This window comes from Equus przewalskii, chromosome 12 (assembly GCF_037783145.1).
Source record: "Equus przewalskii isolate Varuska chromosome 12, EquPr2, whole genome shotgun sequence".
Lineage (NCBI taxonomy): Eukaryota > Metazoa > Chordata > Mammalia > Perissodactyla > Equidae > Equus > Equus przewalskii.
In genome coordinates, this window is record NC_091842.1 from 23,838,147 (window position 1) to 23,852,654 (window position 14,508).

Consider the following 14,508-nt stretch of genomic DNA (forward strand, 5'->3'; position numbering starts at 1 on the left):
TGTGTCTCTATCTCTCCATCTCTCTCTCTCTGTCTCTCTCCACGTGTGTATTTCTCTGTCTCTGTCTCTTGCCCTCTCTACATCTCTGCATAAGCCTATGTGACTGCATTTCTCTCTGTGTCACTTCCAGTCATGTTGTCTTTTGGTCTGTCCATCTGTCCCTGCTCCTGCCTCACTCTGTCTGTCTCTCTCTCTAGCTGAGCCCCTTTGTAGACTTTACCCCCACTGCTCCCGACCACTCAGTACGTGTGTGGCATCTATCTCTGTCCGTGTGGAGTGTGTGTTTCTCTCTGTCCCACACTCTCTTCCACCCCATCCACATTCACACTCCTCTCTGTCACTCTCTGCCCCTGTGAGTCTCTCCTTCTGTCCTCTGGGCCTCCGGATCCCTGTGACAGGGACAGCTGGCCTCACAACTGCTCAGCCCGCCATAGGCCCACAAGCCTCTGGGAGCCACCAGCAGACCAAGCCCCTCATCCCTTTGCAGCCACAGCTCTCTAAGCCTGCTCACTTCCCTGCCCCATGGGCCATTCAGTCCTTTACTCAACAAAGAGGAGCCCTGCCCCCACCTGCCTTTTGCCACCTCAGCCTGGTCAGACAATCACACTTTCTTTCCTCTCCTAACACAACCTGTGGGTGCTGAAGGGAGGCTGGTCTTCTCCATGCAAACCATGTATCAGCCCCACACATCAGTGTTGGAAACAGCTGTGTGCCTGGCTGCAGGAATGGCCCCGATTTATCCATGCCTCCCTGTGTCCACATCCATGGACTGTCCCCTCCCCCACTGACTGTGCACCTTGCTGTGTGACTTGCTTTGATCAATGGGTCTTGCCCTCCTGCAGCAGTTGGGACCTTGCGATCTCCATGTGGGCAAGCCTAGGCTAACCTGCTCAGGATGAAAGACATGTGGCCCTGTCATCCCCATCACCCAGATGATAGCCAGCCATCCTTCCAGACATGTGGGTGAGGCCATCTGGGCCCAGACAGCCCCCAGCCAACCCACTAACCCACCACACAGGCATGAGTAAGGCCAGCCCAGACCCAAAGGACTGCCCTGCAGAATCATGAGCTAGATAAATGGTTATTGGTTTAAGCCACTATATTTTGGGGTGAGAGGATCGTTACTTAGCAACAGACAACTGGTACGCCAGGCTACCCAGGACCTGGGAGAATATGCTGCAGACTTCGACCCCAAACCACGAGGAAGCAGAGGCCGTCAGAGAAAAAATGTACTTACTGTCACATTTCATCCCCTGGTGGATGAGTCCATACAGCAGTGACCCACAGTGGTCACAAAATGTGGGGCTGGAGTACGTGTGGATCTTAAACTTGTGTTTGCTCCGGGGATCCTAAGGCCAAAAGAAACAAACAAAAGAAGCCAGCGTCAGTGTGGCATGCCAAGGATTCGCACTCATTGAGTATCCCCGGAGAACTCACCGAGAACTGAACCTGGTCCCCAGCGTTCATCATACCTGTTGCCCTGTGCCCAGATACGGTGCTTGGTAAGTTGTCGCTGAATGAATAACTAAGACAGCTGATGGCTCCCATTCCAGCCCAGCACACTCATTGTGCCTACAAGTCCTCCATCTGAGAACCCAACCTACTGACTCCCGCCTGCAGCAAGGACTCGAGAGATGGCAAAACGAAGTGACAGACACGTCAGTTAAACAGGTCCCTTTGCTCCTATTTTTCCCCCCTTTATCCTCCGAGCAGACTACTGGAGTGATCTAAAACCCACGTCTGGGCATGAAACCTCCCCACTTAGAGGCCACTTGCTAATACCTCCTCACCTCCAGAATAGAGCTCAAAGTCCAATTGACAGTCCGCAGGTTGTGGCAGAGACTGCCAGTTTTCCACCAATATCCATTCTTCCCTTTAATAAGAGAATCCTTGAGTTTCAGCAGAAAGCAGGCTGCCCAATTAGAGACCACATTTCCCAGCCTCCCTTGCAGCTTAGTGTGGCCATGTGACTTAGTCTAGCCAACAGGATATGTGTGCTTTAATGTTGCATTAAAAGGAATGTGTACAAGCCTCCCTGGCCTTTCCACCTTCCCACTGGCCGGAAGATGGTGAGAACTGGAATCAACCACCTTGGACCCAAACTTGGAGCCATCTGTTGAAAGGATAAAACCACCCCACCAGCCTTGGACTCTGTCCCTTTGGACAGACACCTGAGAGAAACCCTACCTTCTGTCTTGTTTAAGTCACTATATTTGGAGGGCTATTTGTTACGGCAGCCTACACAGTACCCTATCCAACAAACATGCCCTTCATAACCTGGCAGGGTAGTGCAGTGGTTAAAGGTAAAGGCTTTGGAGCATAAACTGCCTGCATTCTTCTTAGCTGTATGACTTTAAGCAAGTTACTTAATCTCTTTGTGCTTCAGTTTCCTTGTCTGTAAAATGGAGATAATGATAGCACTATAAGCACATAGGACCATTCGAAAGAATAAATGGGTCAACTTACGTGGAGCTCTTAGAACCGCCGGGCACACTGTAAGCAGTATAAGCTCTTGTGTTATTATTACTACATCCCCCAGGTCGTCCCAACTATGGCCCCAGGCGCACACTGTGATCTCAGCACACAGGACTCGGTCATACTCCCAGACGTGCCACACCCTTCATGAGCCTCTGGCTCTGCCCAGTGTCCTTCTCCCCCAGGAGCTGCTCTTCCATCACTGCTCCAACTGCGAAATTCCTTCTTCCCTTTCCCCACCCAGCCTGAAAGTTGCTTTCTCTGTGAAATAGGATACTGCCAACATTAAGACCACAGACCTTAGGTTCCGACCCAGGGCTCATCCGACACTCTAGCCTTCACTATATGCTACTCATCTCTTCCCTCATGCTTTCATCTAGTCACATGTGTTTATTGACGCAGGTGCCTTCTTAAAACTTATGTTCTAATAACAGAGGCAGAAAATGAACAAGTAAGCAAATAAATAGACACAGTAAGTAGATACTATTTTATGCCCTATTAAAGTGATGAGCGTTTCTCCTTAGGAAGCTTGTTTTCAAAATTCAAAAACAATCCTTATACCTACTAGAATGCTAAAATTTTAGAAAACTGAAACCGGCAATACCAATGCTGGTGAGGAGAGAACACAACTGAAGTCTCATACAATGCGGGGGGGATGCAAAATGGTAGAGCCGCTCTAGAAGACAGTTTGGCAGTTTCTTATGCAGTTAGCTATACCCTTATTGTATCTGAGCCAGTATCCCCACTCCTAGTGTGAAATGAAAACATTTATCTGTACAAAAACCTGTACATGAAAGTTTATAGCCGCTTTACTTATAATAGCAGAATCTGGAAACGACCTAAATGTCCTTGAATGTGCGTGCGGTACATCCACACAAGGGAAAACTTCTCTGCAGTAAGAAGGAATGAATTCCTGATACAACGAACAACATTCATGGACCTCAAAAGCGTTACGCTGAGAGAAAGAGCAAACACACGCTGTCTGATTCCACTTAAATGACCTTCTGGAAAAGGCAAAACTATGGGGACAGAAAACAGATCGGTGGAGAGGGGATTGACGACAAAGGGGTAGCATGCTGGAACTTTCTGAAGTGACTGGAATGTTCTATATATCAACTGTGGTGAATTTTTACTGTATGTAAAGAAAGTGAATTTTGTCGCATGGAAACTCTATCTCAATAAGCCTGCCTTAAAAATTCTCAGTCACTGCAGGCTTTTGTTGGCCTGCATCTTCTCAATGAGCTACAAAGCTGCTTTCATGACATTCTGAGCCTCTGCAGTCAGGCACATGAAGTGTTGGCCCTTGCACAGCTCTGAACGGCCAAGTTTTTGAGGCTGGGTCAGCTCTGCTCTGGCCAGTGGGACCCTGAAGGGCTCCCAAGACGCAGAAGGACCCCAGCAGCCAGCTGCCCTGCTCGAGGACAGAGGTGCTACCCCAGTAACAACAGCAGGGCTTAGAAATCACAACAGAAAAGCTAATGGCTCTCAATTGATGGCTTAACCATTATGTTTCCATCCCTGAGCAATGAGACTAAGAAATGCATCTGGTTCCTGGAAAGAGTCCTAGTGCTCTGGGCCATAAAACACTTCCCACGTGCCTGCCCTTTGAGAATTCACCTTGAAGTTGAGAAATGAGTGCCTCAAATCCACCTGAAAAGAAACACCTGCTCATGACTGATATTAGCCTTTAGGGGGCGCTCAAGGCTTCTCTCACTCCCCTACTTAGCCTCTAAGGAGGAGAAGAGCCAATCTGATTGGTCAGATTCCAAGATGCTGATTGGCTGGCCTCAGTGGGTGGAGCTTGCACAGCTATTAAAAGGTGCGCCACCATCTTTTTCTTTCTCTCCCATCTCCCTCTCCTCTCCCAGGAGGATGCAGGGTCCAGGTCAGGTGGTGTCACCCTAAGAAGGCTGGGCATGAGTGGGCTGCACCAGCTCCACTCCAAGCCCTGGGGCAAGTAATCTCTTGACTCTTGCGCTCCCTTTTGGGTTCCCTGATTGTGGACCTTATAGGAGCCAAGAATTCATTTTGATTAGGTGTTAAATTTCCTTAGGGCTACCCAGTACAGAAAAAAGGAGTCCCCGAGACCTCATGAGCCCTACCTTGAGACTTGAGGCAAAACCCCAACTAATAATAAATTGCCTCTTTGCTAGCCCTGCACTTTCCTCCATGCATATATCTCCTGGGGGAATCTCAGGGCGAAGGATTCAAACATTTCTCACCAGATGTTATCAAGCACCTTCTCGGTCTCAGCATGTCTCTTCAACAACGGGAGATGCCAAGTAGCAGAAAGGATGGGAAGGGAAAAGAAAACACACCTGTTGAGAGCTGCTCATGTGCCAAGCCTATGCTGGCCGTGCCACATGTACTTTCTCCAGTCCTCATGGTATGCCACGTGGAAGATGCTATTCCTTCCCATTTCAACGACGATGATATGGACCCAGACTAGGGAGGAAGACCGTCTCCAAGGTCATCCATCTGGCCCCCTGCAGAGCTTGGATTCACCCCAGGTCTGCCTGGCTCCAAAGCTGGGATGCACCAAGTTACTCTCTCTTTTCTCCTCACTTCCCAACATCACTAATGCCTCATCATTCAGGTCCAGCTAATACAGCACTTCCTTCCTGCCTGCCTTTGTTAATTCACCCAGCAAATGTTTTGTGAGAGCCAGATTCTTCCTAGGCATTGTGGATACAACTGTGAGCACAGGAGACAGAATGCCTGCCCTCATGGAACTTACATTCTAATGGCAGAGAGAAACCAAAAAGAAACAAACAAATCTCCTGCCCTCCCAAAGCTTCTGCATCATAGCATTTAAACTACTGTAATGTAATTGTGTGTTGAATAGCATCTCTCTCATGCTTATTTGCAAGCAACATGAGGAAATTTTGCTCACCATTATATCCCAGGGCATATACTGTATTTGGCATATGGAAGGTACTCAATAAATATTTAATAAGTGAGAGTTAACATTTATTGACCATTTATTCATGCCAGGAGCTATTTTCAGGGATTTACCAGGCATTGACTCATTTAATCCTCATAACGTTCCCATGAACTATGTATTACTTACTACCCCCATTTTACAGATGAGGAAATGGAGGCATCGAGCGGTGCACTGACTTGCCCAGGGCTCCCCAGCCTCGGCAAGCACAGAATTTTGCACAGTGGCTGGCATGTAGTAAGAGGTCAATGAGTTGTGATGGCAGCTGTGGGGCTGCAGTCATAGCTACCAACCACTGAGAGCTCCTGCGAGAAGCACATGCTGTTTTAGGAAAATGCCTCGAGACTGCTGTGCACGGGGCCTAGAGCAAGACAGGAGAAAGGAAGGCCAATCAGGCAAGTTGCAGGGAAAAGGTTGTTTCTTTATGGTATGTTTAGAGGCTGTTGGAGGTGACTCCAGCCTCGTTCCCCTGCCTCAGCTTCCAGGAGGGCTCACATTTGTAAGTACCAACTCCACCCCCCATGGCGCCAATCCCTCAGACCACCCGCACAAACCAGGTCATCCCCCGATTGATTCTGCCAGCCTCCCACCTGCCACCTGGAAGAGCTTGGGATAAGGCCGCACTGCCACAGCTGAGGTCCTCATGACTCCATGACCCTCAAGCAGAATCCTTCAGGGTGCCCGTCCACACCTGCCATTGCCCAGGGCCAGCTCTGAGGTGGGCGGGTTTGCACTTTGAGATGCCCCGTACCCCTGTGCCCAGACATAGCTGACTGACATGGAGGTGGACACTTGGCTCAAGGGCCTCACATGCTTAGAGGCTGGGATGCAGGTGGCCAGGAGACATGCAGCCCCAAGGCTGAGGTGGCCATTTTTTACAGCTAGCTCCAAGGAGCAGAGATCTGTTACCTGCAATGGGGGGCTTAGGGGGAGCGGGGCAGTGTGAGAGTCAAAATGTTTACAGTCACTTTGGCTCAGACACTACCCACTGACCAATCAGAATGGACCACAGGGCCCAGCTATGCGGGGAATTAACTCTTTAGTTGCCAGCCAGCGAGGCAAGGTAGGGAGGAGCTGGTGGGGAGGACGTGGATGGAGGGAAGATGGTGGGGGGGGGGGGTGCTCAGAGGGCCCTGTGGCTATTTACCAATCGGTTTAAAAGTATTTCAATATTTTCACAACCGCTACAGTAGCGCCAGTGGATACAGGTTAAATGTCAGCCCTGCCTCTAACCAAAATCCATTCCCTTTACCGCCTCTGAGGCTGTGGCTACTGACCCGCCCTGGGGTGAGCCCAGGGACCCACGGAGCCTCTAAGTCATAACTATCCCTATGGCCTTGTTTGGATCCCATTCAAAGAAGCAGTGCCCACTTCTGCCTCAATCCCCTCCCCATCCCAGGACACAGAGGCTGCCCCTCCCCCCATCCCCGCAATCCACCTATAGCCCATCCCATTCCCTGGCCTGGGTCCTTCTTCATGCTCAGAGGTCACAGTCTGGAGCCCATGGGCCATACCCAGTTTACAAACAAGCTACATTTGGCCCATATGGTGCATCTTTAAAACGTGAATTAGTTGACTACATTTAAAAATCATAAAACGTCAGATAAAAATGCAAATTTCTGACTCCTTTTGAAAATTCACAAGTTGTGGCAACACTGCACACACATTCCTGTGGGCTGAGCAGTGACTGCCCCCTTTAGATACAGAATAAGTTTCCACTTCTCCACAGTCCCCACCATTCCCTACTGTGTTATACCATGTCTGCCTCACTCTTCCCTTCCCCACCCGGACTCTGTAGGAATTTGGGTTTGTGACTTCTGCCAGATCACCCCATCCTCTCTCCCTACACTCCACTCACTGGGATCCAACCACATGTGAACTGAATGAGTTCATTTGGCTCCGTGCCAAGTACTTTCAGAAATAGGTTTGAAACTACTGTATCCCTACCCCAGCATCACACCCTGATTCCCATGTCCCCGGTCATCTCTGTCACCCCCAGGAGTCAGGTTTCCACCAGATCCCGGCATGACTCCTCTCCTCACTATTTCAGGTGGCTGAGGCTCCATCATGCCTTGTACAAGGCAAGCTTGGATTTGCACATTTTCTTCCACTTCTGATCCTGATCTGAGAGATTGCTGAATAACAACAACAAAATAATAATCAACTCTTGCGACTCTTACTACCACCAGGAATTGCACACAGACTAACTGCCAAGCACTGTGCTAAGTGTCCCACATCACGTCATTAAATCCTCATGACGGCCAATGAGGGACGAGTTATTACTATCGCCTGGTGTTCCAGATGACCAAACCGAGGCTTAAAGAAGTAACTTGTCCAAGGTCACAAAGCAAGGAAGTGGGAGAGCCAGGACTGGAATCCAGGTTTGTCAGGCTCCAAAGATGCAGGCAGCTGAGCGGGCACACCTGCGTGCCACCTGGCTGCTTCCCTGCTCCTCAGCCTAGCCAGAGCGTCTCCCACCTGACAGAGGATTCTGGAGGATGACACCCTTCATCCCACACAAAAGCAGCACCAGCCAGTGACAGGCCACTCAGGGTTCCCCACCCCCTGACCAAAACCAGAGTCTTCACCACGAACACCCAAATCCCAGGACCAAAAGTTAGGCAGATCCTGGCTCAGCATCTTCAGGTCATCACCTGACTCCAGGCACAAGCAGCCAAGGAGGAAGGAAGCACAGATCAGAAAACAAAAAAAAAAGAAAAAACTTTAAACCTCTAAGTCAAAGCCTAAAATAGCCTCTCTCAGTCTGAATGGGCTGTGTGGCTTTGTTCACAGGTGGGCTGAAATCTGGCCGAGCTGAGGCAAAGCTGCAGGACCAAGGAAGCTGAATTGAAACACAGCCCAACACCATCAGTCAGAGGAGGAAGTAAAAGCAGCCTGTAAATTCAGACTGTGTCGTCCCTGCGCATTTGCAGGCCACAAAAGCCCCCAAAGGTACATTTCCCAGGTGGTAGATGGGCCAGGCAAAACTGAAGATCCCAGATGGAAATACTACCGGAACAGAGGGCAGGTTACTAGCATGGGCTCTGAAGTTAACTGTGTGACCTCAGGCAAGTGGCTTAACCTCTCTGAGTCTCTAGTTCCTTGTCCATAAAATGCTAGACTGGTTGTGATGATTAAAGCTCCCAGCAGAGCACCCTGCACACAGAAAGCACAAGCTCTTGACTTTATTATTCCAAAGGGAAAAAATAATCATGGTGATACTCCCAAACTTCAGTCTTCAGCCATCATAATTTTACACATCTACAGACAACCCATAATATTATTTTCTTGGCACTTTTCCCTAACTCATTTTTACTTAAATAAACTTAGTTTAAAATGAAACTCTGTAAGATGGGCCAGCCCTGGTGGCCTAGTGGTTAAGTTTGGTGTGCTCCACTTTAGCGGCCCAAGTTCCATTCCTGGGCGTGGACCTCCACTGCTCTGTTAGTGGCCTGCTGTGCTGGCGGCCCACATACTAAAAAATAGAGGAAGATTGGCACAGATGTTAGCTCAGGGCTAATCTTCCTCAGCAAAAAAAAAAAAAAAAGAAAGAAAGAAAGAAAAAAGGAAACCCTGTAAGAGTGTGAACTCATGGGACTGATGTGCAAATTATGTTTCTTCTAATACCTTAAAATGAAATAAACAAGCCTTAAAATGAAGTTTTAAAATGTTCATCCCAACAGCCTCCATTGAGAAACTGTGGAGACACAGATACACATATTCCTGGTGGGTGAGCCAATTGGTATTATTACCTCATGTGCTCAATTTGGCACTATCTATCAAAATTACAAATGTGTCTCCCCTTCTGACGCCCCATGCATTCCACTTCCAGGAGTTTATCTTGGAGAGAAATTGCATACAAAGGAAGTAATATATGCATGAGGTTGTTCATTGCAGCGTTGTTTATAACAGCAAGAGATTTTAAACAAGCCAAGTGTCCTAGGCAGGGAGCTGCTTAAGTAAATCATAGTGCAGCTACACAATGGAATACTATGCAGATATGAAGAAGAACGAGGAATTCTCTGCACTAGTATGGAAAAATCTTAAGGGTATATTTTTAAGTGAAAAAAAGAAAAAGAAAAAGAAAAAGACAAAATGCCAGTGTGCAGAAGAGTGTATGTTGCATGCGACCTTGCGTGTGAGAAAGCGAGGCGGGATATGAAAGTATATTCTAAGTGACTCACACCTGCATAAAGAAACACTGGAAGGATACACTGTGAGGAACCTAATAAAAGCGTTTCCCTAGGAAGCAAAGAGAACAGGGAGTAAGACTTCTCCATATGACCTTTGTGTAGTTTCGATGTCGAATAGAGTATTTTAGTGTTTATCTGGGTACAACGAAAATCTCCCACCAGGCTGGGTAACATGATCCTGCCAGGCCCCAAAATGCAAACAACACTCCAAAAATTCCCGAGAGACAAAGAAGCAGGGAAGCCTTAATTGGGACTGTGTGACCTGAGACTTTGTGAACATGAAATGCGTACAATGCTAGAAGCTGTAATTACACGCGCGCCGCAGTTGAAAGGAAGACGCTATAATTTGGCGAAGATCTTTCATCTGTTCCTGGAGCAGAGAGTGAATAGAGGTGATAAGGCGGCCGGTCCGCTCCAGCCTCTGACGCACCACGCCTTCGGCTAACCCCGCCCCTTCGGCAAACAAGTAATTGTTCAACTGGAAGGACGAGCTTCCGCTGTGTAAACCTTGGTAGAATTCTAAATACGATTTCCTGGGTTCAGATCTACACTGTAGTCAACGTCAATATCAGGGGTTAATTAATAGCCACGTTCAAACTTAAAGCCTGGCTCCGGCAGCTATTAGCTTTTTGACTCTGGGGCAAGTTATTTAACCCTTTTAAGTTTTAGTTTCTTCATCTGAAAATGGAATAATGGTACTATCTAATTCCTAAATTGATGAGAGAGTTCAGACAGTTACTGCATGGAAACCACCTAAGTGTCACTGGTGGGAATAAACATTTAATAAGTGTTCACTGTTATGATTAATTTCCTGTCCATATGCTTCGTCCATGTTTAATTCAAGTTTGTTTCTTTCTAAATGATTTATAGCAAATTTCCTTTATAATTATGAAGGATATTAACCATTCACCTATGACAAATGCCATAAATATTTTCCTAGTTTTTCATTTGCCTTTTAATTTTGTTGACGTTCATTTTTCAACATACAATACCACAAGTGTGTTTGTGTCTGTGTGTATTTAAATAAAGTGAAAATTCTTCCATTTTCCTTTATGGTCTCTGCCTCTGCTGTTATATTTAGAAGGTCCTTCCCTGTATTTTCTTCAACCTCTTACAGTTTCATTTTTTCACATTGAAATCACTATTTCCCTTGGAATTCATTTTAGCAGGAGCTCTGAGGAAAGATCTTTACTTTTTTTCTTAAATGTTTAGCCAGTTGTAACAACAAATGTATGGAATGGATCTTCCCCCTGCGGATTTGAAATGCCTCTTTACCGTACACTAATTTTTCATGTACCCTTTGTTCACTTTAAAATTTTCTCTAATGCTCCATTGGTTTATCTCTATTCCTGCCTCAGCCCCATACTATCGTAATATATCACTGGTTTATCATATCTTAGTACCTAGAAACATGCATATTATACCCACCCACCCCGCCCCCACCATTACTGACTGCTTTCAAAATTTTCTTGGTTATTCTCACCCAGGTATTCTTCCAGATTGTATTGGAAATGCCAGTCTTTGCCAAGCCTACTTATTGTCCATTCTAGAAAAATTCCCACCTGCAGCACCAGCTCAGTGAGCAGCAGAGCATCTGACCCCAGGCTTCCAGCCCGTGCTGAATGGACCAAGGTCTGGTGAGTGATGTGCAATTTAGGAAGGAAGAAATGGGCCAATGAGAACTTAGAAGAAGGAAGTGTGAAGTGCTGGGAGCTGGAGCAGAGCTACGGGTGTGTGTGTCTGGTGGGGCTGCTGCAGAATCAAGGCTGCAGTGGAGAGAGAGAGGAGACAGAATTCACGTGTAACTTGAGCCTTCTTTTATGTCCTTCCAGAAAAGCTGTTTTTTTTTTCCCCTAAATTCTTCTTAGTTGCCATTAATGTGAAGCTAGTCTCTTCTTTTCCAGGATTTATATGTTATTTCAACGAGTGACCCAATTCATTAGCTAAGTCAGCAGTTACCAACCTGGCTGTGGCATACATGCACAGCTCCTGCAGAAATGTATTCCCAGGCCTCTGGGTGGGGCTCGCAGTAGTGGGGAGCCACGATTCTATGGGGGGCTTGTATCCCTCAGATATATACAGAACGTTCGTGAAGAGCTCAGAACTGGTGACACCGGGCCAGCTCTCCTGAAAGTAGCCATGGGCTGGAGCTGAGTCCTGGCCACACCCTTCGGTGGGGCATGTACTCAGCAAGTCACCACCGTCCCGACTCAGCCTGCAGGTTACTGCCTGGCCCCTGCAGGCATCTGAGTTTCTAACTCCCGCCGGATCCCAACTCTGCCTAGTGTAACCACAGGACACAGCAGCCGCATCCATTCATTGAGCTTCAGAGAAAAGTGCAGACCCAGCCTCAGCTGAAAGTGGGAGTCCTCATTCTCCACAGCAAACAGGAGAAGGCTGTGTGCGTGGACGAGCCAGCCCCAACTCTAAGCTGCTTCAAGGCATCCAACACTGGACCTGCAGCTTCAGCTCCAATTTGGTCCTGAGTCGGCAGGGATAAGGAGCCACATCCTTTCCAGCAGGTGAGGCCTGGAACTGGACAGGTGACCCTCAGCCTGCTGCAGGATCCAGTTCACCATGAAGAGGTGGTTTAGCCGGGTATTTAAAAGGTGAGGCTCCAGCTCATGTGCCAATTCAAAAGCCAGTCTCACCACTTGGCCATGTTGCCTAACCTCTCCAAGCTTGTGTCCTCGTCATTAACGAGGGGTAACAAGGACATTTATTTCCTGGGATTGTTGTGGGGAGTGAATTACTTCAAACCTTTAAAACAGCTGCCTGACACAGAGCAGGTACTCAATAAACACCAGCTATTTATTATTAATTATTGCTTGCCAGGGCATCTCTACATCTGCTGAGCTGTAACTTTCCCCAGTAAACCCCATATATGTTCCCAATTCTGGAACGTCAGTCTTGATTTCCTGCGCCGATTCCCTCCACTAAAGCAATGAGCCATTCATTTATCTATCCATTTGTTCACCAAATATTCGTCAAGCGCCTTGCAGGGGACAGGTGGTGGACGAGCAAAATCAGATACAGGCTCTGCCCTCATGCGCTCCCAGCCTAGGTGGCAGGAGACGGTGAAAGAGCACAACAGATGGACAGGACACTTGTGACTGCTGCCAAGGAGAAGCTCACAGTGCTAGGGTCTCCAGGGAGGGACTCAGCTGCACAGAGAGGTCCGGGAGGCCTCCCTGAGGAAGTGAAGACACAGCTAAGATCTGAAAGATAAGAGGGCAGCAGCCACCTAGCTGGGGCTCCGCGTGCAGTTCAGCTGCATGGGGTCCTGCTTCAACACAGCAGGTACTGGCTGACACCGCCCCACCACCCCATGGCCGCCTGCTGGCTTCAAGCTCTGCCTCGGCCTCCATTCCCTGTTCCCAGCTGGGACCCCTCAGCCACGAGACCCCAGTCCCCACGAGAGGAAATTTAGTAGAGAGCTCATGAGACAGACTCTAAAGCTGGACAGTCCAAATTCACCCCCAGCTCTGTTACTTCCTAGTCCTGCGGGCTTGAGCAAGTTACTTAAGCGCTATGAGCCTTAATGGTCTCACCTGTGAAATGGAGCGAAGCGCTGTCAGGTGGAGGGGCACTACAGCAGGGCAGCGTGCGCTGCAAGGCCAGGCTGCCTGGGACTGAATCCCAACTCAACTACTTCCTAGCTGTGTGACTTTGGGCAGGTTACCTAACCTTGCTGTGCTTCCGTCTCCTCATCTCTAAAGTGGAAATAATAATAATAGCACTAAGATTATAAGATTTTAAAGAATTTAAAGGATTATAAGAATTTAAAGAATTAATATCTGTACAGGGCTCAGCACAGAGCCTGGCACTTAGTAAACACTATGTGTTTGTTGAATATAATAAATAATATTTCTGCTTTCTAGATTTGCAAGGATTAATGAAATCAGATTATATTGTGCTTATTAGCCCAGTGACTCGTATGTAGTGTGCACCTGATAAATGTTAACTTAAAACCTACATCTGTGATCTTGGGCAAGTCACTTCCATGCTCTGGTCTCAGTTCCCCCTTCAGAAAACAAAGGGGTTAAGCCGGGTATTCCCCCCGACCCCCGCCGAGGGCCTTCAAGTTCGGACAACCTCGGTGGTCCAGGCCGTGCCCAGAGTCGGCCCCGCCTCTTCCTGTGGAGGCCGCAACGTGAGTTCATCGTTCAGAGTGTAGAGCAGTCATTTCAGGCAACAGTCCCACCGCAACAGATGACACCCTCGTGTTATAAATAAACCCTCCCTCACCCACAAAACATGCACATCCACCCTCTGCCCTTCCCAACAGCGCCAGCGGCCAACAGAGGCGGAGCCCCCTCCTCCCCGCTGAGCGGGGGTCGCCCAGATGCAGGACTGTGACCCAGGGTTAGCCGATGTGCAAGGACACTGTCAGCCTGATTTCTGGGCGCAGAGTGCAGGGCCGCTTCCTGACGGCTCCCTCTGCCACAGAGCCCTCGGCACACCTGCCTGTGTTCAGAAGAGCAGAAGGAACCTTAATGTGGAAAGACAGGAAGGGCGCCACCGAAGCGAATGCCTGCCGGGCCACCACAGGCAGTTGGGACTCGACGCCACAGGCCCCCATAGGTTCTGATCCTAATGATGCCGGTCACTAGAAACGGGGATCCTAAACCGTTAGGTCCATACGGACAAGGAAGAGAAGTTCTGCACGTGCCGATCCGCCAGCCTTTACCAAGAGCATCACTGGAACACCACTCTACCCAACCAACAGCCATTGCAGAATATCACATGCCAGGCACTGTTGCAGGTGAAGAGCAATCAAAGAGCAGACAGTGAGCCCACCTTCAATGGGGGATAATCATTCCAGTGGGGGATCATAATAACTATTACTACAGGAACAACTAAGACACACAGCGCTCACCATACGCCAAGCACTGTTCT

The 14,508-nt window shown here is 48.3% G+C and overlaps 1 protein-coding gene across 2 annotated transcripts in view; it reads right to left on the reverse strand.

Annotated features, from left to right (window-relative positions):
- PRKCB (protein kinase C beta) overlaps positions 1-14,508 on the reverse strand; it is a 304,393-nt gene that overhangs the window by 142,869 nt on the left and 147,016 nt on the right. For both annotated transcript variants that reach the window (XM_070568297.1, XM_070568296.1), the window contains exon 4: positions 1,238-1,349. In XM_070568297.1, coding sequence (XP_070424398.1) covers positions 1,238-1,349 — 112 coding nt within the window. The remainder of the gene's footprint in view (positions 1-1,237; positions 1,350-14,508) is intronic.